General features: G+C 41.0%; 1 protein-coding gene across 1 annotated transcript in view; it reads right to left on the bottom strand.

Annotated features, from left to right (window-relative positions):
• The window catches only part of arap2 (ArfGAP with RhoGAP domain, ankyrin repeat and PH domain 2), a 142,365-nt gene that overhangs the window by 35,357 nt on the left and 80,989 nt on the right, over nucleotides 1-26,019 (bottom strand). Inside the window, exons 15-18 of the mRNA XM_061032084.1 lie at nucleotides 22,016-22,141; nucleotides 12,523-12,667; nucleotides 5,829-5,931; nucleotides 5,137-5,335 (exon numbers count right to left, since the gene is read on the bottom strand). Of these exons, the coding sequence (XP_060888067.1) occupies nucleotides 5,137-5,335; nucleotides 5,829-5,931; nucleotides 12,523-12,667; nucleotides 22,016-22,141 (573 nt within the window). The remainder of the gene's footprint in view (nucleotides 1-5,136; nucleotides 5,336-5,828; nucleotides 5,932-12,522; nucleotides 12,668-22,015; nucleotides 22,142-26,019) is intronic.

Consider the following 26,019-nt stretch of genomic DNA (forward strand, 5'->3'; position numbering starts at 1 on the left):
TGCTATGTGAAGTGTCCATCAGTATTAGCTAATCCCATTCACACACTCTTATAAACCCTGAAATTTGTGTTTAAGTGTCTTGGCCAAATATACATCGGACATGTGGCTGTAGGAGCTGGGGATCCAACCCCTGACCTTCCGTTTGAGAGGCGACCGACTCTACCTCTGAGCCACAGCCGCTCAGTGAAGAAACAGAAACTTCAATTTATCACCGGCTCAATGTAACTCAGTTCACCAGTGATGTGTGTGAACAACTCTTTAGACTAGTGACTGTAGTCTCTGTTAAAAAAAACGGATGCTGTCCAAACAGCTCTAAAGTATGATTAGTGCGTCACCCTCACTTCTCTGTTTATTATAAACTATAACCTGCTCATTGGACACGGTTGTGTGGACTTTAGTAGTACAACGTTATCATATACAGTAGAATGACTGAAAACAGACAACATGTCAGTCATAGAGCGAGAGAGACAGCGAGGCAGACAGATTCACACCGTGAGTCTACACGCTTCTCTCCAGTTGATTTTGAGCGATTATTGTGATTGCTCCGCCGTGCCCGGGGCTCTGTGCATCTTTATGATGCACTACCTGGGTTTCATTGCCTCCTCCTGCCCCCCCGTCAGAGCAGCCCTCCCTCTGTGCTCCGGGGACCTCCGCATTCACAAATGAACCACTAATTTCCATATATCACAAAAATGAATCTCAAAACCTCAGTGTTGCCTCGTTGTGTAAAACTTCTTCCTGTACCGGACCGTGCCGTTTCCTCTCGTACATTTCAGATGATTGAGCTTGACGGCAGGGTTTAACTTCCCCCTCTGTATTTTAGTCACTGCCTTAAGAGAAATCCAGTGAGAAATGTCACAGAATGAGTTTCATGCTAATGTGCTTATCTTGTTTGAAAAGCGTTCATTTCACAGAGTTCGGGGGAGGGAAGGCTGATTTGTGCACTGTGACAGGTTAATGATTATCCCACTGTATCTGTCATTTTACATTCATTTGACTTTGGTTCTGGTTATTTGTGCAGGAGACATCTTGACACGAGACATCACAAAAAGATGAATCCTCTCTGAAGAACACAGCTGAGCCCCTGGGAAGCCTTTTTCATAAGGTAGTGCACTCTGGATCTTCGGGGATAGTGATTCCTTTTTCTTCTCTGATGCTTGTTTGCTTGTACGTTTTATTTATCTCTATATCATTTGTAGGTTATTAAGGGCTTTAAAATCGACACAAAATGATTCTGACTACATGAGAAAGTTAAGAAAATATTTTAGCAATCGGGAAATGAAATGAACTTTTCCTGTGATAGGGTTGTGACAAACTGAATCATCTTTTAAATATCTAAAAAAAAACAGGTATTTGAAATCACAAGTAGCTTTTATTCAAAAAGACACAGCTTCAACTTGAATGATTTCCTAAATGTGTGGCATGTGGAGCCTTTCAAGAGGAGTCTGAGTAGAGGTGTGTTTTTTTTTAATGTCTTAACTCTTAGCATAAAAAAAGTAAAAAAGCCAATTCCCTTGAACCGAATATTCTAAATGAATGAATCAGACGAAGCCAAAGTGTCAAAATGTTTTCTAATATTTGAGCCAACATATTCAAAACCGACCCGTCACTCGATTCCAGTGGGACAAAACAAAAAATAAAAAATAAATGACACAAATTCCAACCCAAACAGTTGTGTTTCAGAGAAAGCTTTTATAACGTGGTAGAACTTCTATGGGGAAATGAATACCTGGAAAAGTTGCACTGGCTGTGTCGGCTTGTGTACTGAAGGTTGAGTAAAAGCTTATCACCCAATCCTTGATTTTCCTGCTTCAAACATGCAATGTAGGAAAGGCTGTATCTCATAGACAAAATTGTACAGCTTCCATAAGTTAAGATAAGGACCCTCAGCTAGGGGAGCCGAAAAAAAAAATAAAAATGTGGAAACTGGTAGAAAACCCTTAAAAAATAATACAAATCTCCATCCATCAATCCACAATCTATAACGCTGTGTTCCGTGCATGGACGCATGGCCGCGGGGGGTGCTGGAGCCGATCCCAGCTGTCATTGGGCGAGAGGCGGGGTTTCACCCTGGACTGGTCGCCAGTCAATCACAGAGCTGAAATATGAAGCCACTCTCAAATTCACACCTACGGGCAATTTAAGACTCTACACAGAGAGGCCCTGTCCAAACGTTGATTGGAGCCAGGAACCTCGTCGCTGTGGGGCAACAGCGCTTACCACTGCCCAATACAAATCTCAATGTCATACTATATTTAATATATTTACTGTTTTTGCTTATTGAAAACGTCTTGTGATAATTATGGTACAAATCTGTGAGTTGTTTTTTTCTGTTCTGATATGCTTGGAAGGATTTGGAATGGTGGACTCTCAAGTGTGATAGAGTGAAAGGCCTATCCTGCAATTGAAACTCTTCTTCTTGGTTGATCAGGTGTGCCATTCAAACAATGTGTTCGTTAATCTTTTAAAGTATATTTCAGTAGAGCCTTCTGATTGCTTCTCTAAAGTGGGCAAACTGTTATAACGTACAGCCTCCAGACATAACATCCAGGAGCAGACTGCATCACCCTTTGCTTTGAAGCCCTGATGCATAGCTGTGTGTTGGATACATGGAGTGATTTTAATTGAAAAAAGTGTATTTATTAAACCCCGTCGTTGTTGCACCATGGCCCCTTTCATGCGCTTGGTGTCACTGCAGAGAGAATAACAGTTAATCCCATGTCATACATTGTGATTCCTAAAGGAATCCACTTCAATGCTCCTGAACCTTCCATCCCCCTGACATAAAAATAGTCCCTTCTGGCGCTAGCGGCTCCCCGACTGTGACAAATATGGTTTTGGGGAGAGCAGGAGGGGGGGGGGGGAGGGGACCGAGCACCACTGCGGGTTCTTCACCCCGCCCAAGATGAAGAGACGAGGCAGCCCTCTGCGCGGTTTGATCCACGCCGTGGAAAGTAAAGTGGATTAAGAAAAAAAGATCCACTGATTCTCCGCTCCTTCTGTTCGCACATCACACTGCTGAAATCGATCAATCTGCCAGAGTATGTGTGAACAGACTGTCCTTTATGTAACTCCTGTTTGCCAGTTATGTAGAGATGTTGGCGAAATTCATGTTTGTGGGCAGTGGAACGAATGCCACCATGACACCATCATGCTGTGAATATTTTTGATTATTATGAGGCTCAAGGCAAACAAGACTTTCTTTATTTTTCTCAGATTTTGCAGCTCAGGGAAATGTCTTCTGGCTTGATGATGCATTATATAACACTGACCTTCCTGCCCTCATTTTAACAGAACATCTTCTGTGACATCTTCTCACTTTCCTCCTGTCCCCTTAAAGGAGGATTTTATAACTGGAGGACTAAGCATGGCCAGTTAAAGCACCGATCCAACAGTGAAGTGTAATGGTGTGAAAAGAAGAAATGTCTCCCGATGCTGGCGGATTGCATGCGTCCACTGACATCTTTAAGTAGTCATAAACGCAAGTGGTGGGAAGGTGTGATGGATAATTAGGTTTTTTTTGGACATTATACAGTTTATCAAATGGAAAGAAAGACATGTAGAAAGTTAAAGATGGCTTTAATTTCATCACTGAGTTTTTCAAATGCTCATCGAGACAATTTTACAAGTCAGTTTCTGTGAGTTGTGAGTGACCATGGCTGTCCATAAGGGGGGGTAAAGGGGAGACTTTCTGGGGCCCCGCAACATGGGGAGGGCCCATAAAGGTTAACAAAAATAAAAACGTGGTCCATACCAAATTATATTATCATTTTAAGATTAATTTTTGGGCTTTACTGTAGAGAGAGGAAAGTGGATGGAGTCAGAAATCGGGGAGAGTTGGTGTGAATTTTTTTTTTTGCGACCCATTTTGCACAGAGTGTAACCTCTTTTCTTTTTGCTGGTTTTGTCCTGAACATGTGTAAGTCGCATCTTTGCAGTGGAGAATTTAAAAACAGGCCGCTTCCACAGCGTGCTATTAATCACTTTGTCCAACACCTACCCCACGGGAGCAATTTTTCACAATAGTAAAACATGTTTGCAGCATGGTTTAAAATAAACAAGGTTTTGTCTCAATAGCTGATGTCTTTGTTGCTTAAAAAAACTGTACAGGTTGATAATGTCATGGCTACAGGATTTGCATAAACGTGCACAATTCGGGGCATGGCCGGGTTGACTGATGACTGGACATTTTGTAGCTGTTTGGCAGGAGGCTACAAGCTCTCCTTAGCTACCTGTTTGCACTGTCATTGTCCCCAGATTGGGAATGCTATACGAGTCTCTCACATAAAGCATTTCCAACATAGGGGCAATGTGTCTCTCTCCAGAAACCATTGGGTGACGTCACTAAGACTACCTCTGTGTTTTTGTCAGTCTATAATGTAGCGCTCTGCTAGCCGCTTCATTGTACCTTTGATCTTGCTAGGCTAGTAGCAGATTTATAAAAGTTAATAAGCCATAAAAACTTGTGTGAAATCTTTTCCTGACTGAGTTTCTGATGGCTCATGTACACTGTGCTGCTTCCACAAAGAAAATCAACTCTCCAAAGAGAGAGAACAGTGAAGAGTTCCTGGATGCACTCTACAGAAAGACAGACTTGAATCAGAACCTCGTGTCAAGCAGCCGAGAATAGCTGCTGTCACAAGATGTCACCGCGGAAAGAAATGACGCAAACAGCTAAAGAGGAGCATTTTTAACTTCTTTCGAGAGGCTGACAGGAGAGTCAGCATGTGTGTGTGATCAACACAATGAAAAATTAGCAGCAGGTTACACAAATGTGTTTCTGTTAGCTTGTGCAAAAAAAAAAAACAAGGCTTTGAAGATAAGAACTATTTTCTAGGAATATAGCAGATTTGCTCCTGCAGAGTTTTTAAATTTGGTGAACTTTAACCACCTAATGTGCACAACTGCCCCTTTGCTAACTTTGTTGACAGTGCTGACCTTTTAGGGAAGGGAGATACAGTAGAACATTAAAAATGGAGGAAGCTAATACGTTAGCACGTTCACACCTTTCCGTTTGACAGGGAACATGCCACTAATTGAACTCAGCTAGCATATGGTCTTTGTTAAAGAGGGCAGTAAGAAAAAAAGAGTGTGAGAGAGAAAAGCAGCGAAGTGAAGAAGAAGCAGTGTGCTTACTGAGCTCCTGCAGCTGTTTGAGTTGAAGGACTTCCTCCTCTCCGTCCTCATCTCCCGAGCTGAAGTGCAGCGTTGAGCCTTCCAGCATAAACCAGCCCGTCCTCCAGTGGTACAGGTCGTGGCCCTCTTTGTAGTGCAGCCTGCCAATCAGCTCGCTGTCTCTCTGCGCCAGTCCCTCGACTTTACACGGGACGAAACACTGCGATTTCACACAGGATTTCCGCTTAACATTGAACAGTGTGAAACTTCGCAACACATGCAACACAACAGGTGCAGCCTTCCTCCACCGTGTAAGGATAAACCCTTTCTTCCAAGAACATATTCCTCCCTCCCGCGAGGCTCCGTCTGGCCATTGTTCTGCGATTCAAATTGAAACATGGAGGTGTGGAAGGCCTATGTTACAGATGGAGAGGCATATGGACTAATGCAGCTATACCTCCCACTAGCTGGGAAACAGTGTGCTGGGATAGAAGAGACAAAAGAGGGGTGCTATTACAGGATCCGGGTTGGCATGTTGAGGAAAAGATAGTAAGACCACTTGTTTCCCAAAAGGAGCAACATGGGGCTCACTGAGGACAAGGTGCGTTCAAAGTACAGGTAACTTTGTGACTTTTAAGCTAAATGCTAAGTTTTTACACGATGTAATGGAAATGTGTGTTTTTAAAATGTGAGTTATATTCGAGGTGTGTCACCTTCGTTAGCGCCTGGACCCAGTCGTGCTGCGTTTCCTGCGTCTCAGCTCCGACAACCAGCGCTCGCTCCGTCTGCAGGTACAGCTCCACGGAAAACACGGCGCTGCCAGAGACACACGGCTCAAGTGTCAGAGATGAGGGAATGAAAATATCCTCACAAAAATACACACACATACTTACACACGTACATGCATGCAGGAATCGGGCATAGAAACACCTTTATGTGATGACATTTTCACACCTACCAGTAAAAACACACTTCAACAAGACGGCAGCGCTGAATATCTGAGCTTTGACCAGCTTCATCAGTTTTCAGCTAACGTTTAGTTTATTAACCCACACAGAGTTAAGCAGGCCCTAAAATATTCAAAATGGAATCTGTTACCATGGTGTTGGTTGAACTTTCTCATTAAGTGACCAAAAGTTGTGATGTGCATACGATGTAACCTGACACTTTCTGGCTACATTCAAAACAATGATGAGTATAGTTGTTGTTTTAAAGCATTATTCTTCAGCTGTTGCTTGATGAGAGAGCACAATATAATAACACTGAACACATGGTATTGTAGAAATTTGTACAAAATGAGTAGATCAAACGTGCAGGAAATTTGAACTGATATTAGGAGTCTAAATGATTGCATTAAGATTACAGACACAAATGTGCATCGTACGGCAGCTGATGGAGAAAGCAAGTTTCCACAAAACAGAATAAACAAAGTTCAACTTAGATAAGTTACTTTGCAAAGAAATCTAACACAAGAGTGTGACAAACTCTTGAAACTGAGACTTCTAGCACCTCTCCAGCAACCAGACCAACATGGATACTTTGGTCCATACTGGGAAATGAAGCGGCAATCCTACAGTTCCTAACCCTAGTCTCTACAGACTGATCTACTGCCACTCCAATGTGATGTAAGCTGAAAATCAATCAAATTGATTACTTCTGTGTCAGTTTCAAACTACAACCTATGGTTGAGTATCCCAGTGGTCTCAAATCAATTAGGGCTGAAAATTTTGAGATTATAGTTTTCCTCACAGCCATGAAGTTAAATTCGCAGACAGGTTATATTTTGTCGATATCTATTGATCTTTAAAGCTTACGTGATGAACTTTCAGTTTGTGTCCATTTTGGCGCCCCCTTGTGGATAAAGCCCTAAATTGGATCTCTTTGCTGATCTTGTCCCAAACATGTCGTGTTTTCTGACCAGAAAATCCCACCCTACTTTTTTTGGCAATCAAATGTAACACTCATAGTGAATATTTTCAATAGAAAACCTGAAAAATGGCTGCGTTGTTAGCGTGCTTTGACTACTACCCTGTGGCAGCAGTTACAAGCATAAAAAGTAACAATATACAAAGATGTCAATTCGGTCACTTATGGTCTTGCTTGCTTTTGTAACACATATAGAGACATCACTATTCATTTCAGCTTGTTTCATAACCTGATAAAAAATACTCACAGTAGCTTTAAATTTTGATTTGAAAACCACATTTCAATGTGTTTCTGTGTGTTTTAACTGGGGAGTCATTCCTCTCTTAAAGTGATAATGTTAATTAAACTATTTTCTTCAGTGGTCAAAAAAATAGTCCCTTTTTTTGTGCTGGCTTCTAGTGGGCGGGGCTTATCAATTAACCATTTGGCCTAGTTGTGCAGGACTTCTGGGTAGCAGCGTCATAGAAGCTATTGTAGCTCTGTAGAGATGTGAGAGATCTGACACAGGGCCGACTTTAACCTGCAAAGCAACTACCTCTGATTTTGTTTCAGTTTTAGACTGACGACCAACAAAAAGAAAGGTCGAAGAAAACGTGGACCCAACATGCGCTGGACATGTGAGAAACCATACTGTCAATCATTCTATAACAGAAATGTACAGCAGCTCCATTGTTTTGTAGTCCAGATATTCACATTGTGTCTTGAAACTGTCATGTATGTGTCTTGTATACGATGTGTGTCAGTAAGTGATGACCGTTCAACCTCCTGGGTATATATGATCATACTCACCACATATTATAATGCTCCATGCATTCACTCAAACACTCACCCATACTCACTCACACACACTCGCAGGCAAAACCTCTGCTGTCGGAAGCAAAAAGGCAGCTATTAATCTTTGTTGCTCTCTCTCCCCTTGGTCATCTCTTTTCCCTCCTGCTCTCTCTCTCTCTCACTCAGTAGAGGTACAGAGGTTAGAGTATCACTTTCTTAATGGTTAAAACACACTGCCAATTTCAGCAAGGGAGCCTCTAAATGCTACACCGATGGGTGTTTAAGGTGATGTGTCAAGGGGGGGGGGGGGGGGGGGGGGGGGGGAGTTAGGTAATGCTGAGTCGCTCTCCTATCACGCGTGTCGGGGGAACAGGCGAGACATGGGTGTTTGTGTGCCCTCCTGTGACCCCGCCCACTCCCCCCCCCCCCACCGCTTCCTTCTCTTGCAGGCAGGTGTACAGATGCTTGTTAGAGGAGGTCCCAAAGGGAGAGCGAGTGAAGGAGGAAAGAAAGTGGCAGAGGAAGTGCGGTGATATGCCGGGCAAATGGTCTCGTGAAGAAAGGATAGAGAGAGGTAGAGGAGATGAACGCTGCATTATGGGAGTCCCAGAGGGAAGGAGACGCTAGGGAGGGAGAGAGATAGAGGGAAAGCAAGCAAGAAAATATGAAGAATCAAAGGTGTTGAAATAGCAGAAGAACTTGGGATAAAAGAGAGACCATCATGACACAAGACACATTCTTTTACTGAATCTTAATCTTGAATTTTAAATTGTTTGTCTCTCGTATATGTGGCACTGCTATTTCTTTAGTCTGTTCTTTTCCCCTGCTATGGTTTTCCTTATTTTATTTAATCTGAATTCATACTCTTTTTCTCAAAATAGTGTGTTCATGTCATAGCCGTACCTCATATAACACAGGCACACAGGAAACGAGATTGCAGAGATGAGCTAGGTTGGAACAGGTAGTCATGGACTAATCCAGTGGTTCTAAAGCTTTTTCTATCAACCCAATAGCCAATCATAGTTTAGGACTTGAGCTCGGCATTTGGGGTGGACAATCAAGTCTTGCCCATGTGCCCCACGCCCCTACCTGGGCCACCAGCACCCCCTGTGGGCGCACCTAACTGTTTGAGAAGCACTGGACTAAACTTAGTGGCTTCTGGAAAATTAGCATTTCCATGCATTAAAGATCCATCCCCCTGTATATTGCGTTAGACTGAAGCAGCATATTAAAAGGTTTATGTCATATAGTTTGTTTTATGTGTCACAGCATTCACATTTACATACGTTGTAGTGAGGAAGCACACTAGTTCCCCTCCTGCAAGTATGCATGAATTTTTAAAGATAGAATAACTCAATGCATCGACAGAGGGGAACATTGCATGTTATGAAAGAGACACAGGGAGCAGACACCAACTTAAGGACAAAGGGAGACAACAATGACACACACACTTAACACATTTTTAAAGGACAATGCTGCAGCTTTAGAGCCTTAAAAGACACTATATATACAAGTGAAGTGTAGTTAAATCATCAAGAGAAAACAGGAAGTAGACAACTAATTTAGGTAAATAGATTCAAATTGACTTGTTTGAACAGTTTTGTTAAGATAAGCGCTGTATTGATCCTTCCGTTCCATTTAGCAGCAATACTTGCTCTACTAGTCATACACCTCTGCACAGACAGTTTACTGCTGTTTTAATCTGCAATTTTGAAGTGTTCACATGATTTGTCCAAAGCTTTATAAATGATATTAAAGAACTAAAAGATGATAGTGATGTGGCTATTTTAGATAATTTAAAGGTCACATGTTATTCTCCTTTTCAACAAGTTATAGTTTCAATAAGTCTCAGAGCTCCCCAAAACATGTGTGTGAAGTTTCTTGCTAAAAATCCACTCTGATCCTGTATTTGATCATACCTATAAACTCCTCTATTTCAGCCCTGCTCAGCACAGGCTGTTTATGTGTCTGTAGCTTTAAATGCAAATGAGCTGTGTTTAACCACGCCCCCTCTAGAAGGACTTGGGTAGCTTTGGCTTTCTTGCACCATGCCCAATTGCTTATGGTGAGAAGAGGGCAGAACAAACACCTAGCTGTGGCAGTGTCAAGGAGGGGTTACTGCCCTTTGTGATGTCACAAAGTCAAAATCTCCAAACGGCCTGTTTGAGCACACATTTTCTGAAAAGTGGAGCAGGCAAAAGACGGAGATGATGGATTTTTCTCATAATTGGGGGGTTTGTAGACAGACTAGAGACAAGTAATTAGTGTTTGAAAAACTTGTTAAAGTGTATTTTACATTGTATGTGACCTTTAAATAGACAGACTGGTCCAACAATGTTGTCATGCTAACATTGCTAATATCAGCAAAGTTGTGATTTTACATCAAGATTGTATATGGGTCAGTTTTATGGGTCTGGAATTAGTGAAACATTGATACACGCTGTTCATTTTGAATGTAATCACAAAAGGCAAGCGTATGTGCTGATTTCAGAATGCAGTAGTAGAAACTACGCTCTGTTTTTGATTGAAGTTTTGACAGAGCTTACAAGCGCTTCTCCGTGCAGAGGAGCCTGCTGCACAGGATTCCCCTGCCCTTTCAACATGCAAAGAGTTATCTATATGTATTTCTGTAGTCTTTTATTTTCTCCTTAAGGCTTTTGTGTGCTCTGAGAAAGACTTAATTCCCCAGCCCTCACATATATATATATATATATATATATATAAAATAACCCATCTCGCTTGCAAACTTGGCAACTAAACCCTTCTAAAAGTCTTTAAAAACTCTATTCTTGTGGTGTGTGTGTGTGTGTCTGTAAGGAAGGAAGAACGTGTGAAAAGAGATTGAAGTGGTGTAGAAGCAAGCAATGAAAAAAGAAAGTTGCAAACAGGAAAGGAGCAGGAAGGTTTCTTTCCTAGGTTTTTACTTGGACTTGAAGGTCAGAACTGACTTAGAAATGTTCTTGTCGAAACAGGCAGATGAATCCAAGAAGTCCCCCGAAAACGACGACTTATCACCAGCCAACATACTCCTTTTTGCTTTAATTCTTTCAGAGCGGGGTTTGTAATATCCATACCACTTCAGCAGACACATGTGTCTGGGTGTCGGGCTATAATTCACAGTGTCCTCTTCCACGGTGGAATTACCAAAAATGCCGTGCTTAATGGAAGCGACACCTACGGCCTCCTGTAGCGCGGCGATAGGCTGCGGATAGAAGGGTGTCATCTGCATATGTTAATATTCATGAGCGGCAGACAGTCAAAGAGGTGAGGCGTCCCCTGCTTGGTCGGCGCGCAGGCATGCTGGGAAACGCTGGAAGTTGCAGAAAAGTGAGAGGGAGGGAGTTTAATCTAGTGAAACATGCAGTCATTATGAGTGTTAGCGACGGAGGAGTAATAGTCTTTTCCGGAGGCAGAGCCGTGACCTGTAACTGGGATGTATGTGCTAATCTAAAAGTGGCGCGTGTCACTTTTGGTTTGGAGAGTCTGTTCACACTTTATCATTATCAATGCGACCTGTCATGACTTTTTATATGTGTCCACATCATTAAAAAGGTTAGAGTTTTAGTCAGCCAGATGTGTTTCTAATGGCTGTATAAATAACCTTTACAAATAAAAGTATTGTTCCCTCTTCATAACATCTGCTGCTGTCATTAAGAGCCTGGCTTATGCTTTAATCATAAGCCATTATCAGACTTGTTTGGTAACCAGAGCACACACACACACACACACACACACACACACACACACACACACGCATACGCTTTCAGACGTGGACACACATACAGTGCAACCAAATGGGAGCGCTAAAAGGGTGAGCAAGAAAAGGATTGAGACATCTGTTTCCTCTTTCTTTCCAGAAGAAATATAGAAAAAGTTTGTTGTCAGAGCAACTTTGAATCCTAATCATCTGAGAAAGGGGCTGAGGGAAGTGATGGAGGGAGGGCAGTTAAAGCTACGCCGCTCGCCTGCATCTCCGCCAAAGTAAACAGGAAATATAGCGCTCATAAAGCCCTGATGGGTCCTGTTAAATTGAATAATGCTCAAGCTAAGATTATGCTAATGAGACATGTGTAGAGGGAGAGAGACTACGCAGATGCCCGTGTTTACACATGTGTTTCTGTAATATGTCTCTGCATGGAACGAGTGCAGTAAATTGTAATACAGGCAAATAAATGGAAATAAATCATTTATAAAGCTTTTTGAATGTTTACGGCATGTGTACCCTTAAAAGAGCCTGAGACATCATAAATTATGGTTTATAGGCGAGATGCAAATTAGGGATTCCAAATGGGTTTGATTGTAAATATGCATGGGTACCTGAGTAAGGGGTGTGTGTTGGGAGCAAATGTTAATGTTTAATGAGAGCCCTATAATCTCTAATCAATAAATAAATGACCACTTCACACACTATTTACAGTATGAATATTGGGCTTTTTTTTTGATGTTATGAACACAGTAAGTCCAATTGGGTGTTTGTTATTCCAATAAACACCAGCTGTGGTATTTTCTTTTATCATCATTTCATTATTTTAGGGGTTTTTTTGGGGGGGGGAGGGTATAGTACAAAATCAACATGAAATAAAGTACCCAAAAACTACAAGTTTCATAACTTTCCTCAAAGTTTTCAAAAGATTTGTAAGATATTAAGTTTCCACTCTGTAGCAGCAATAGTGTCATGGTGTCATAGTGCCAAGTGTGTGTTCATACCCAGCTCCAGTCATTGTCTCTGTGTTGCTGACGGCCAAGCTGACCACCTCAGTGACGTCCACCCTGCCGATGGCCGTCGGGCTTTTCTCGCTCTCATAGTAACTGAGGAAGCCACCCTCCAATGTGCACCAACGACGCGTCATGTCTGAAACAGAGACACAATTACATATGCGTTAAAATATACACAAACATCTATGATAAACCAAAGAGGTAACACATTGTGTTCCAATTACTACAACTAATCCACTATAAAAAAAAAACCTATTTAGTCATTTTCAGTGCATTGTTAATTTTCATAGTCACTTTACATAGCAGCATCTGCCATGAGTTTGTGAATGAGTAGGTGTGACCTGTGGTGTAAAAGTGCTTAGAGTAGTCAGAAGACTAGAAAAGTGTTATACAAGCTCAGGTCCATTTACTATCAGATGCTAATAAGAGGCTTATAGCTCAATTCCAATGCATCCAAACCCATCCAATATGTCATGTGTCATTATTGGATTATTTCTATAGAGCCATGCATTTGCATACTGATACAATTTTACTAATTGGCCTTTGTTTGTAAAGTTGAGAAAAATTAATTCATTAAAGCCTGCAATGTAAGTGATTGGTTTGTAAACAATTAGCAGGACTCCAATCCAATTTAAGACAGTTAACGACTCTCTCCAACATGAGATGGCAATACCAAGAAATCATTTAGAAGTTGGGAGACAGGACACATGGCTGTATGTATTGAGATGTGATATCGTCATAACACTCCACTCAACTTTTTCTGAAGTGTGCAGATAACTCACACGCTGTGTTTTTTTTTTTTCCAATAGCTAAACCCTTCAGACGTGATGAGATCTCACAACCTGAAGGTCGGGATTTCAAGCTAACATTCTTCCAGAAAAGACATCCAAGATCCAGAGTTAATGGAAAAACAACAAAGGAATAAGTGAAAGCACAGGCTAAGAACAACTTGCAGACTGTGGCCTTCATGCACAATTCTATAAAAGAAGCAATGGCACACACCATCTTCAGAAGTCAGCTATTTTCCTCAAAGTCATGTTTCTGGTGGATGCTCGAGTGAAGAATTTTTTACCAACTTTTTTCTTTCATGTTGTGAACTGTACAAACATCGAGAGTCTGACAAATGCTGTAGGTATCATTACATCACTTCAAGATTAACCAGTCAAAAACATTTTTTGTCTAAATAGCAAACAGTGCATTGGGGGATTTAAAAAAAAATACTCATCTATTTGATTTTTTGAAGGCTAAGGGTCATTCATAATTAGGGGCTTGGCTGATCTGACAGGCGGGTGCGTCGTAGGTGTTTGTCATGAGGCTTAAGGCCCACCTCAGCTTGCACTCTTTGTCTGTTACTAAGTTACCCCGAGGTTAGTTTGAGACAACATTTCCAAAAATAGTGGCCTCCACCCATAGGCTTCAAAAGTCCACTTCAGAAAACCAATGGGTGACGTCACAGAGACTATGCCCATATTTATATACAGTCTATGCCATTTACCATTAGCTCCATTTTACAGCATTTTTTTTCTTTCATTAGATAACTCTACCAACCAGTTATCTTAGCATTCAACCACTTCCAGCTATAACAACCATTACTTCTGAACTTAATATAATGCCTCTATCCTATCATGCAACTCCATCATACAGTATTGTAAGAATTGTAACAACTTCTAGCTAACCATTAGCTAAAAATGTAAGAAGTATTATTGTATGATATAACTCTATCAAACAGTAATGTTAGCATTCAGTCACTTCTTGCTAACTAAGAAGTGGTGGAATGCTAACATTGCTGTTGGTAATGCTAATGGTATAGTAAATATGTTGTTTAATTACTTTGAAATATGACAAGAGTTTCAATGTCCCTTCAGTTGCTGTCAAATCAGTAAAATATTCTAACAGAATTTCAGCCTTGTGAATATGGTCTACTAAGCAAAATACTTTTTTAAAGCTAAGATTTAGTTTAATTTCCAAATCAACAACTACGTTTTGAACTTGATTTCAATCAAATAACATATGTTCGAGACTGTCCATTTGGGAAAATTTAGTCAAACATATTGATGACACACACACACACACACAGAATGAAACGAGTTTAAACACTCCAACTGTGTAGCAGATTTCCATCAACAAACATGATCTCAGTGGAAAAGCAGGAAAACACACAACATTGTCTTTCATGATTGTCTGACTCTGCGATTTACATAGCCAATGAGCATGAAGTTCATGAAAACATACCTAATTTTGGATTTTCAAAGTCACCGTGCCATCTGCTTTTCATTCTGCAACAAACACACACACACACACATAAACAGCCCCCTGCTAACCAACCACCCCCCACCCCCTGTCGCTTGCGACTCCAAAGTTTCCACTGTATCTCATGAATATGCTAATTGTGCATTCCTCTGCCAACTGTGTGTGATGTTTCTGAAGGAACAGATATAGTTCCAATAAAAAAGGAAGTGTCTACAACTGGCTGTTAAAAGCAATAGGATGTGATAAGCATAGAGAGGAAAGGAGGATGTCAGATTTGCTCTATTCACCCTTGCGCTGCCTCTCTGTATGGCTCTTTCTGACTTTTTCTTCGTCTCTTTTGTCTCAAAAAACAATTTGGACATGCACGTTTTTTCCCCAAACAGCTTTAAAACTGCAAAATATCTTGTTGCTTACTGTGGCATTTAAAAAGTACTGATCCTCTGACCCCACTTTGCTTCAAGAGAAAAAAATTATTCCTTCAGCCGAGGAATCATCATCTCTATCAGAAACTAACAGTGCATGTAGTAGTGTGTGTTGGAGGGAGAGAGAGGGACTTATTCTGGTATTTAAAGTCATTACCCAATCCAATCTGTCTGACAGGAGTTGCTGTTGTCTTGGTGACGGGAAAGATCGTAATGCACTTCACTTCCGTTGCAAATGTGTCTCTGGATTGCGAAGGTTTGGGCAGAAAATGTCATGTCCATCATTTCCCCCAGAGAGTGGTTTGTTTTGTGCTGTATTTTTTCCTACAATTCTCCATCCCTCTGTTCCTCCTCTAATGGGATAATAACTGAATAATTTCAGTCGTGCGGTCTGAAATGCTTGAAAAGTCCACTTCTTAAGAGACACACTTGATTTCTACCCAAAGTCAATAACTATCATTAGCTGCTAGAAAGCTGTAACACAATTGATTATTTAGACCCAGTTGCCTTGGTTGCAGATGTTTTTATTAGGGAGTTGAGGTTATGTACAAAGTGAAGTACAGGCAATAACAAATGCGTATTGTTTATGTGAATGAGTCTCAACCTTGGCCCAAAAAATATATCTGCTATGGTGCAAGGTCACATTACAAGATGATTGTTCTGTTACCTTGGTACAGACTGAATATCCCAACCTCTCTCAGAAAAATACCAATGGATTTGGACACATCATCAACGCAGTATTGGAAGTGAACACAGCCTCTTGGTTTCTGTGAAACACATTTGTAAGTGCCTTTAACCTGTTTTCTTTCGAACAGCCACTCCACTGGATTGTATGAGACAAGACGGGAAAACGAGCCTCAGTAAACATTTTCCTGATGAGTTTATGGTGTCAGTTTTCAGTGGTTTCAAGTCTTCTTCAATAAATCTTTAAGGGCAGGGCTACCTGTTTTAGTCAAGTTGCTCCAACAGTGATCTATGAACCAAGGTGACCATCAAACTTGATTAGAGGGGTTCATAAACCAATTGGTGACGTCACAGTGGGTATGTCCACCGCCTTTACACAGATATTCATGATTCCCAGAGGATGCAGGTATTTATGTTTGATTATCTGTTTCCTATTCCTGAAGTAAATTGACATTTTCCTTCTTTAGTGAAATATCTCAATGGCTGTTGGATGGATTGCCATACTGTATAGTAGAGACAACAGTGCCCCAAGTATAAATTCTAATGGCTTGGGTGATGCCCCTGATGCAAATCTAGTGATATTGGCAGGTCAACCCAGAGGAGCTACCTGTAGATCTTTATAAGAGCAGTCAGCTGGAATACCACGATTAAGATCCATACAGGGTTAACTTATTTTCAGCTAATGATGTGTAGGAAATGAAACCAACATCGTACTTTTCTAAAATGTGCCTTGAATTCCGGCCATTTTCTAAATCAAGGCATTACAGTATTGTTCTCTTGTGCCTTTTGATTGATCTATTTCCCTAACTGCCCTTTTACTTTCTTTGTTGTATTTGGGACGACTTACAGCTTATAACAGCATTGCAGCCTCACTCTATATAATTTCGACAATGACATTTGCTTCAATTTCTTACAGTCATCTTTAGAGAGCTTTTAATTAGCACTGTTTTCAAAATGTACAAAAAAGATGCCTCTCCTTGCTTTACTTATACCTCAAGATCGAACAGACTGATTGGTATTTGGTACACCCATTTACGCAACATTGGCAGGTTGAAATTTTTTGTGTTGAGGTGAAGTGCTCAATAACTCAAAGATTCAAAGATTTTAAACAACCACTCCAGGAGGTTTATTTTCTAAACCTTGGGTAGAAAAAAAATTCAAGATTCAGTTACTTTCACATCTTTCTTTCTTTTTTTTTTTGTCTTTTAAGAAGTTACTGTATATAACCTCTAAAATTGCTCATATAAAACAAGGCCACAAAAAAAAAATCACAAGCAGTCTTCATCCATTGAAGAGGGGTCAGGGAAGGCAATGCTACAACTTCTAGTCAAGGGCATTCAAAATCCCAAAGGGTAGCAAATCTAAAATATGTATATGAGATGACTCAATTGTCCTAATACATCAGAAATATTAATAGATCTCATATTGGCCATGTGGCCCATGTGGCCTCCAGATCCTGTCTCCTTGAACAGACAATATATTTTATCCTTGCTGTAAAAAGGGGGAAAACGTTTTTTTAATTTCCTCTCAGTTTCAAGGAGAAAATCAAATTAAATATCCAACTGTGAGTCCTAGAAGCAAATTGAATGGTAGCCTCGGTCAAAACAGTGTGGCCACATGAATGAGCTCACCAAATTCGCCCAACCAGTTCCTGAAGATTCAACCTAATGACGGCTAGTACAAGGACAGATGGAATACTTAGAAACACAGGGGTTGGGAAAGTAGAGGGATTAAAGGGGAGGGTAAAAGGTGTGAAGAGACTACAAATGTTTGACAAATGTAATTTCAGATAGAGTTATCTCTTTTTGGTGTGAATTGGGAATGAATATAAGGGATTTGGTGGACCAAGGACAAGACAAGACAGGACACGCTTAAATGACAGGAATTAGACATTTTCACAGAGGCCTGAAAGTAAAATATCTCCAACTAGCAGAAAGTTGTACGGATATGACCCAAGATATAACCCTTTGTACCGGTGATGAATACCAATGTGGAACAGCAGTATTGAGTTTCACTGTGCTGAATGTAACTTTTTTCTACTATGTTAGAATTTGTGCACAAGCCAAGCTTCCTTCCAGTGAAAGCCTTTGGATCCCTTTAAGATATTCCACCAGGAAACTGGCTTTATCAAAAACCTGCACATAACCAATTTGTAAGCTTCCTTCTTCCGTCTTTGTTTGTGGTTCAGAATTTCCTTAGCGGGTGGGATACCACTAGCTTTTCTACATAAGCACCGAGCGCTATGGGGGGAAACAATGGTGCTTGATTCACAATCAAGCAGCTGCGTCCATTGCCAGATGTTCCCCACACGAACACAGAAATGGCCCTGTGGCCCAGCCGTTCGCCGCGGGAGTCCGTATGCAGCCACTAGAGACAACGCAAGAGGAAGCCAACCTTGGTACGTGCCTCCACCGGATAAATTGGGCCAATTAGCCTGTACGCCAAAAGTGCTCCCGGTATTGCATTTTCCAGAGGAAATGTGAAGCGTGAAATCTTTCTCTTTTTCTATTTTCTCATGCTTTATTTTCAAACTCCTATCTCACTGCCACAGCTCAAAAAAATCACTAAATGGTCCAACTCCAAGATGAGAAGGTTGATTAGGCTAATCTAGTCATCAATGTGGCAATTAGAGTCTTATTGTTTCTTGACTGAATGAATATAGCACAATAACAGAATCACTTAAAAGTTTGATTCAGATTTTGTCTCGAGCTCCATTTTCAACTGCAGTCCTACAGATTTACCCCCCAAAAACTTTTTTGTATCTGCACTGCACAGACACCCAGAGAAAAAAAACAGGCCTTGCCCCTTTCCACTGAATCAGCTTCTTTCTCCCTCACCCACCCTCCTCCGCCAATCCACTGCCTATCTCACCATCAGACTAAAATATCTGTGATGAAGACATCTGCTGGACAGCTTGTCAGGGGGCTGGAAATGGAAATCGAGAAACTGAAGGGATCTGAACGATCTGTCTGTGCCAGTATTACAGCCCACTTCATTACGGGGAGGAATGGACGGATATGGCATAAGATAAAGAAAGAAAAAACACTATCTGTCATGTATTTCTGGTCGACAAGGCACTGCTCACTCATTTAGGGAAGTAGAGGCACAGTAATATGAGTAAGGATTGTCCAAAGATGATTAACAGTTTAAAAATGGTTCTGTAGAGTCAGACATACATATTAGAAATACCGTTATTTAGCATGCTTTGAAAACTATTCAAAATAGAAAAACAAAGGATTAGGTTTATGATCAAAAGCTTGACTCCATGGGCTCAGATTTGAGTCCTCAATAAACCCCTTACATTAAATCTATTCATGACTTCACTCTCTGTCTCTTCAGCAGTTGTGAGCTACAGTCGCAGGCAAATGCAGAGCGCAGCTGACGAGCAAAACGACACAACTAATCAGAAATCAGGACGGCCATTTCCCTGCTGCCACTCACCCTTTCCCAGAGTAACTGCCTACTGTCTCTCTTTTCCTTCCAAAAGCACACAGACTCAAACAAACTGAGTGCTAATAGAGAACATGTCTTCTGCTTGTCGAGGGGGGGGGGGGGACTTCATTTGTGCTATAATCAACTGCAAAAGCCAACAGCAGCTTATAAAGTACTGCCCTGCTAGGACAAATACATGTATCTTGATTTAGGCAGAAATAAAACGACAAGGAATCATATTTGTCAAATTCTAATCTATATTCCCAGCAGCATCTAGGCGTACTTTTCTATATGCTAAATGCTAACTAGCAAAACGTTTGATTTCATTATGCTTGACTGGCACAATGATCCCACATACCAACTCTCTCAAGAACATTAATTTGTGGAAGCTTATGTGAAACAAAAAAAAAGAAGTCTAAGTTTTAAGATGCTGTAGAGGAGTGCTTTTATTAAGCCTCGAGCACAAGCTATGAATTATTAATTGCTTGGGTGTATCTATAGACCATCAAACCATTAGCCTGGGAGCTAAAGGCATCCAGGAGTACATTCAAAAATACCTCATCCCACCCATGCTCACAAAGTCCTGACAAGTGCTTCCTCCTGATTGAAGAACTTGGGAGTTTTAGACCCTTCTTGAATTTTTCAACAGCTGCAGTCGCCGTTGAAGCGCCGCAAGAGCACAAAAGGCAAACTTGTACGTCCCTGCATAATAGATGGAATAACAAGGTGTTTATCGGCTGAAATATTACGGGCACTTATCTGAAGGGAGACATCTCTGTTATGGCGCAGTGGGTCGAAGTGCTACAGAATGAAAGAGCAGCATCTAAGATGGACTGCGACAAAAGGGACACCTGTAGCGTTAGCATGACCCGAAAAAGGAGTTCATGTCACCGTGGCTGGAAAAAGAACCATTTCATTTTGAAAATAAACAGCAAAGAAAGGTCCTTTTTTTCCAGCCAAATCAGTCGTGGACTGTAGGTCTGTACTTTACAACCATCAACATTACCCGAGGCCGAGAGCTCGACCACTGTACTGGTAGCTAGCAGGCTTGCTAAACTCTGCAGAGCTACAACAGCTGCGGAGAAACTACACATTGTAGTCTTTGTTGAACTCAATGGAATTTTTCTCGAAGGAAGAGAGTTTAAACCTCTCTTCACTCTGGGAGACCACCAATAACCGAAACTGTCTTCAGTTTAGCAAATGTTTTTGGTAAAAAGGTAGCTGTTTAAGATTTAGTCAAGTAGTGTGAGGCGCTTACGAACTACGGGGCCCATGGAGAATATGGAAATTGAGAAAAAGTCTTGAAAAAGTTTGTTTAAGTGAATGACAAAATAAGGTGATAATATGCATTTAATCTAAATATGCTTTCGAGAGCATTGTTTCTGCTGCCCCACAGGAGTCCCAAACATACATGAAAGTTGAATTTTGTAGTTGGGACCATTGTCCTGAACAGTGATAAAACCAGTTGTTGGCTTGTATGAAACAACATGCTTACACTGCCTAAAACAAGCCAGGTGGGCAAAGTTAGTCAATTTAACTGAGGAGGCATTAAGATAAAGTTTTAAGGGATATGCTATTATTATTTAAAGTTGACTAATTTTTGGTTTAGCTGAAAAATGATTGTGGTAATCTCCATCAAAAAATAAATCTGATCGTGGATACCATCAGGTCCCCATGTTCCCAGACCTCTGAAATTACACTGATGACTTTAACATTATCATAAGCAGTCTAATGGTGGCCAGCAACGATGAAATTAAAGCTCAAATTCACATTGAAGTCATCCCTCAACAAATGAAATGGAAATGAATTCCATTTCTATAAATAATGACAATTTCAATAGACACTGGTAAGAATTTTCCCCAGTCTCCTCCAAGGGGCAATTTCCCAGACCTCAGCCCTGTTCATTAGCCGCCATCTACACCCACCAATGAGAGCTGAGCATGTGTGGGGGTGACGGAAATAGAGATGGATGTCTTGCCCAAAACGTAAGAGATTCAGCTCGTTCCAGTGGCAGGTAGCTGCAAGCTGTCTCGCACCTTCTCTCCCCCTGATTTCTCCTCTTACCAACCCCCCCTCCCCCTGTTCTCCATCCCACTCCTCCACCTTCCCGATAACCCCCTTCCCTAGGGGCAGCATCCAAAGCCGGCTCCTTCTCCTAATTACCCATGGGCCCAAGTAACGCTCCAGCTGTTGGGAGAAGTGGGACCATTGCAGAGCAGGAGGTTTGGTGTGAAATGGAGCCTGATTAAAAGTTTTAAACTGCCTTCGAAGACAAAGGACGAAGAATTTAGAAGTTTTCGAAGAAGCATCTTTCAGATAGCTTTGGAGACAAATTGAGAAGTTATTTTATTCCTTTTTATGTAAATTTATTTGACATGGCCCTAATTCACCTTGTACTTCCATAGAGCATTCACTGCTGGGTTGTTGAAGAACAAACGTCCGTCTGACAAGTACTCCCAGAGGATGGATGACGAACGCGTTTGAAAGACAGATTCATTGATCGTTTTGACGGGACTGTTTGGTGTACGGATTAAACGATTGGCAGTTTGACAGCTGACAGACTGACACTGATTGATCGATCAGAGCTTAACTGGAGTAGACCTTCTGACAAACGTGCAGTTTATATTGCTTACAAATGGATTGATGGATTGATCGGCCTTGCCGCTGGTTTTTGCAAAACGGCAAATTACACTCACCGTCTCTTCCACGGCGGTCCGGTGTTGTCTTGACAGGGCCAGAGGAGATGTAGAGGAAGCCATCCATGAAGAGGGAAGCGTCTGACAGCGAGGTGTTATCAGACCACTGCTCCAGTCTGGGGAAATCTACAGGGAAGGGGGAGGGGGACAGTAGAGGATCAGGGGAATGGTTTTCCCAATGAACTTCAGATCACATGCACTTCTTTTCCACTATTTCAACTCCACTCCTTATATTAAAATGTTTTATAGAAGGTGACCCCATCAACTATTTAATTAAGCATCTAAGAGATGGGGGGAAAAAAAGAAACATTTGATTATTTTAGTTAAACTAATAATATAGCTGTCCAACATTGGTTTGCTAATTCCCCAGTCGATTAAATGCAAATTGAAATTCACAGTAGTTGACAACTCTGAAGGTAAGATAACAGTCACAGTCAACATAGATCTTCATCTCTTTTCTTAGTCAAAATGTTACCATTTCCCACTCTGCGCAACAAGATGCAATCTGTTCTCTGTGCTGTTTTACATCTGGGTAGTAGGGCATTGTTGAAGTAACCATTATCCAACCAACTGTATCCTGCATTGCTGGCCATTGCTTTAACTGACTAGTAATTCTGGAGTCGACAAGGGATGTTGATTGAGTTTAAATGATTAGTCAGCTAATCTCGCACATCAAAAACATATATATGTTACAGTAAAGCCAATGTAAGCAACATAAAGAAAAACTGGTGCTTTTGAAACAATGCTATGACCAGGATTACTCCATCATAACCATTTAATAAAAACCATGGTAGTGATCAAATATGCAACCCTACAGTTTACTTTAACCCAGATATCATCAGTCAAGCTTCCAAAGGACATTTCAGTCATAGTTTGTATCACCAGTTATTGACTAAAACACAGGTTATGATTTGGACTGTGGGACTGTTTAGATATCACTAATCCCTGACGCAGCTCCATGTTTTTATCCCACTCTAAATCTTCTAACTACCCCCCAAAAAGAGATGTCCTTCAACCGCAAATGTTTGTTTACTTTTTAAAAATTGTCCCCAAGCAACACACAAAATCCCTTCCCACATTGTGGTTGCTGTTTCTTGAACCTGAGTTTTGACCTTCCCACAAGCTGGGGGAAAACAAGATTATACATTTAGTAAGTCAGGACTCTGTCAGATGGGTTTTCTCTCTCTTGCAAAAGTCAAAGATAAGGTGTTCTGAGAGCATTTCAAGGCCCAAGCCTCCATGTACAGTATCCATTAAAAATGAGATTTACACTCTGTGCTCTCTTCATCTTTGTCCATTTAAATGAGAAGCCTTCCTCCCTTGACTCCTTGTACTCGTCCTTTCCTTCAAGCTTTAAGAGCTCCCCACAATCAACCTTATCGTTCTCAAATTCAATTAGCTTCAATTCTGAGGTTCAATTTTCTGCCAGAGCCCCGGCAATATCTCCCCGATTTTATCTTCACTACCTCCAGCTCTCTCATCAAACAAGGTAAAATAACTTTAATTGAAACCACTTTTAATTGAAGCCACATTTGCCCTCTTTACTAACACCACCGGCGTCTCATCTCAGAGCCACAGAAACAATCAGTTCATTTATTCTGAATGTGTGTGTTAGTGTGTGTGTGTTCTGTGTTTGGATTGTGTCAGAATAATTCATTATGTTCACATCAACTTTAATAACTTTTCGATTACAGTGAAATACTACAAGTACATTGACATATTGTTGAATATCAGACTACGGGATAGAAAATAATATATATATATATATATATATATATATTTTTTTTTTTTAAATCAATCATGTATCAAATTTGTTGTGTGTTTCAATTGTACCAAAATATATGTTTTCAAAGACAGCAGGATAAAATCTAATTTAAAAAGAAAAGTTTGAGGCTACATTATTCCAAGTTTTAGCAAGCAAATGAAATGCACAACTGTATTTAAATGTGAATGTTAGGGTTGACATTAAACTGAAAAAAAATCAAAGTTAGAAAAATAGTAGTTATTGAATTTGCACGGGAGGCAGCCTCCGTACGCCTCTCCACTACATCGTACAACGAGAATTACTCAACGTGCAAAAACATCGAAAATGTGTTAAACCGACTATTAATTCTAGTGCCGACAAGCAGGTGTGATGATGTTTGACCATTTAATCGACCAAACGCGCACAATCCCATTTGACAACATGTCTGAACAAGGTCTGTGTTTGACGGCAGATTTCTGATCCTGCATTGCCATGATGGGATGCTGTGAATGTAATTTGTTCTCAGGACTCTCTTGTATAAATACATCTTGGTATTACTGAGAATTTCAAATTAAATCACTAAATGAAAATTGCTCTCCAACACGCTTGTTAAAAACAAGGACAGTAAATTAAAAACCACCCGACAAATGCTCCTTCATCCATGAGCACTCTATCTAGAAGCAAATAGCAATAAACCCAACCCCGACAACAAAAACATACCTGGCATGATGCAAGCATTTTTAAGCTCTGCAGCCCTTTGAGCCCTCTGAGCCAATCAGGAGCCCGCGTGACTTTAGTTGGTAACATCTGTAATCTTGCTTTGAATCTAACATGGAGAATGTATCTGCCAATAGCAGCATCATAAATACATGGAATCTGACTGAATTTAATCAGCAAACTGCAGGCAAGTGAGTCCAACACACACACACACACACACACACACAGACACACAGACACTCACAAACACATTTATTCACAGCACCCAGGTTGTGAGAATGTAAATAAGTGAGTGGCTTGATGCTGTATCAGTTGTAACAAGGCTTTCTCTCTCTCTGTGTGAGCCTTAGAAACGGTCCCTCTGGGCCCCTAAAGCTGGACTCTGTAAAGATGGGACTGTGATGTCTGTGGGGGCGGCAGTTGAGAAGTCTGGCCTGTGCTGATTGGCTCGGTCCCCAGCGAAGGGAGGTGACATGACAGAGTGCTCAATTAGCCATCTGGTCGCCCACGGCAACGGTCGCAAAGTGGTCCCCGACAAGCGCTGGACAGTGGGGTAATCAGAGGCACTCGTTCATACACACACACACACACACACACACACACACACACACACACACACACACACACACACACACACACACAGACACACACACAGACACACATACAGTAGAGGCACACATTGTAATTGACAAGACAAATAGCTTACATATGCAAGTCAAGCATAGATAACTTATACAAGACACTTTAAGATTACAAAGGGCAAAACATAGACAGTTTTTAAGTTGTAATAACAATAAAACAGATTTTAAAAAATGTTCTTAAAAAAAGAAAAGTCTGAACTCAAGCACTTTTTAGTCAAAATAAATGTCAAAGTGAGAGCATCGACATACACACTCCAGCAAAAGTGGCAACGTGCCTTCATTAAAAAACTTGCTCCTGACCTCTTGACCCCCTAACAGTCCAGTGTAGAGAGTTTTAGTTAAAAAAAAAAACATCATCAACAAGCCAAATCTGCCAGCGCCATGCAATGCTGCAATGGAGGCTCCAGATGAAACAGGGCCTCTGATTTAGTGTTTGTGTGTATGTGTGTATGTGTTTGTCTTTTTATTATCCGCACAGAAAGCCGGCTGAATAAATTTTTAATGCGCATCTAGATTCAGAGATCCGAGGCGTCAGGGAAGCCGGTGACAATAAAACTTCTCTGCCTCCAAATCCGTGGTGTGTCATTTAAGAAGGAGCTGAATGATGTCAACAGTGAGAGGCGTCGCTGTTTAGCTTTTGGTTTTTACAGTGAGAGGGCCTCCTGGGTGGAGTGGAGAGCCGCCGTAAAACACAATTTACATGTTTGCATTGCTTTGTTTACAGTTTAAGCATTAGCTGATGCTTTCATCCGGAGATTTACAATTCAAAGAACTGGCAGGGGTTTACAGTCTCGCTGAGAGACATACAAGTTGTTTGGTTTAGAATTCAAAAATGCAACCTTAGAGCTGTATTTAGTAGATTTTTTATGAGTTCAGCATCTTGCAAAGAGTTTTAGTGGCCT

Source organism: Labrus mixtus, chromosome 23 (genome assembly GCF_963584025.1).
Source record: "Labrus mixtus chromosome 23, fLabMix1.1, whole genome shotgun sequence".
NCBI classification, from domain to species: Eukaryota; Metazoa; Chordata; class Actinopteri; order Labriformes; family Labridae; genus Labrus; species Labrus mixtus.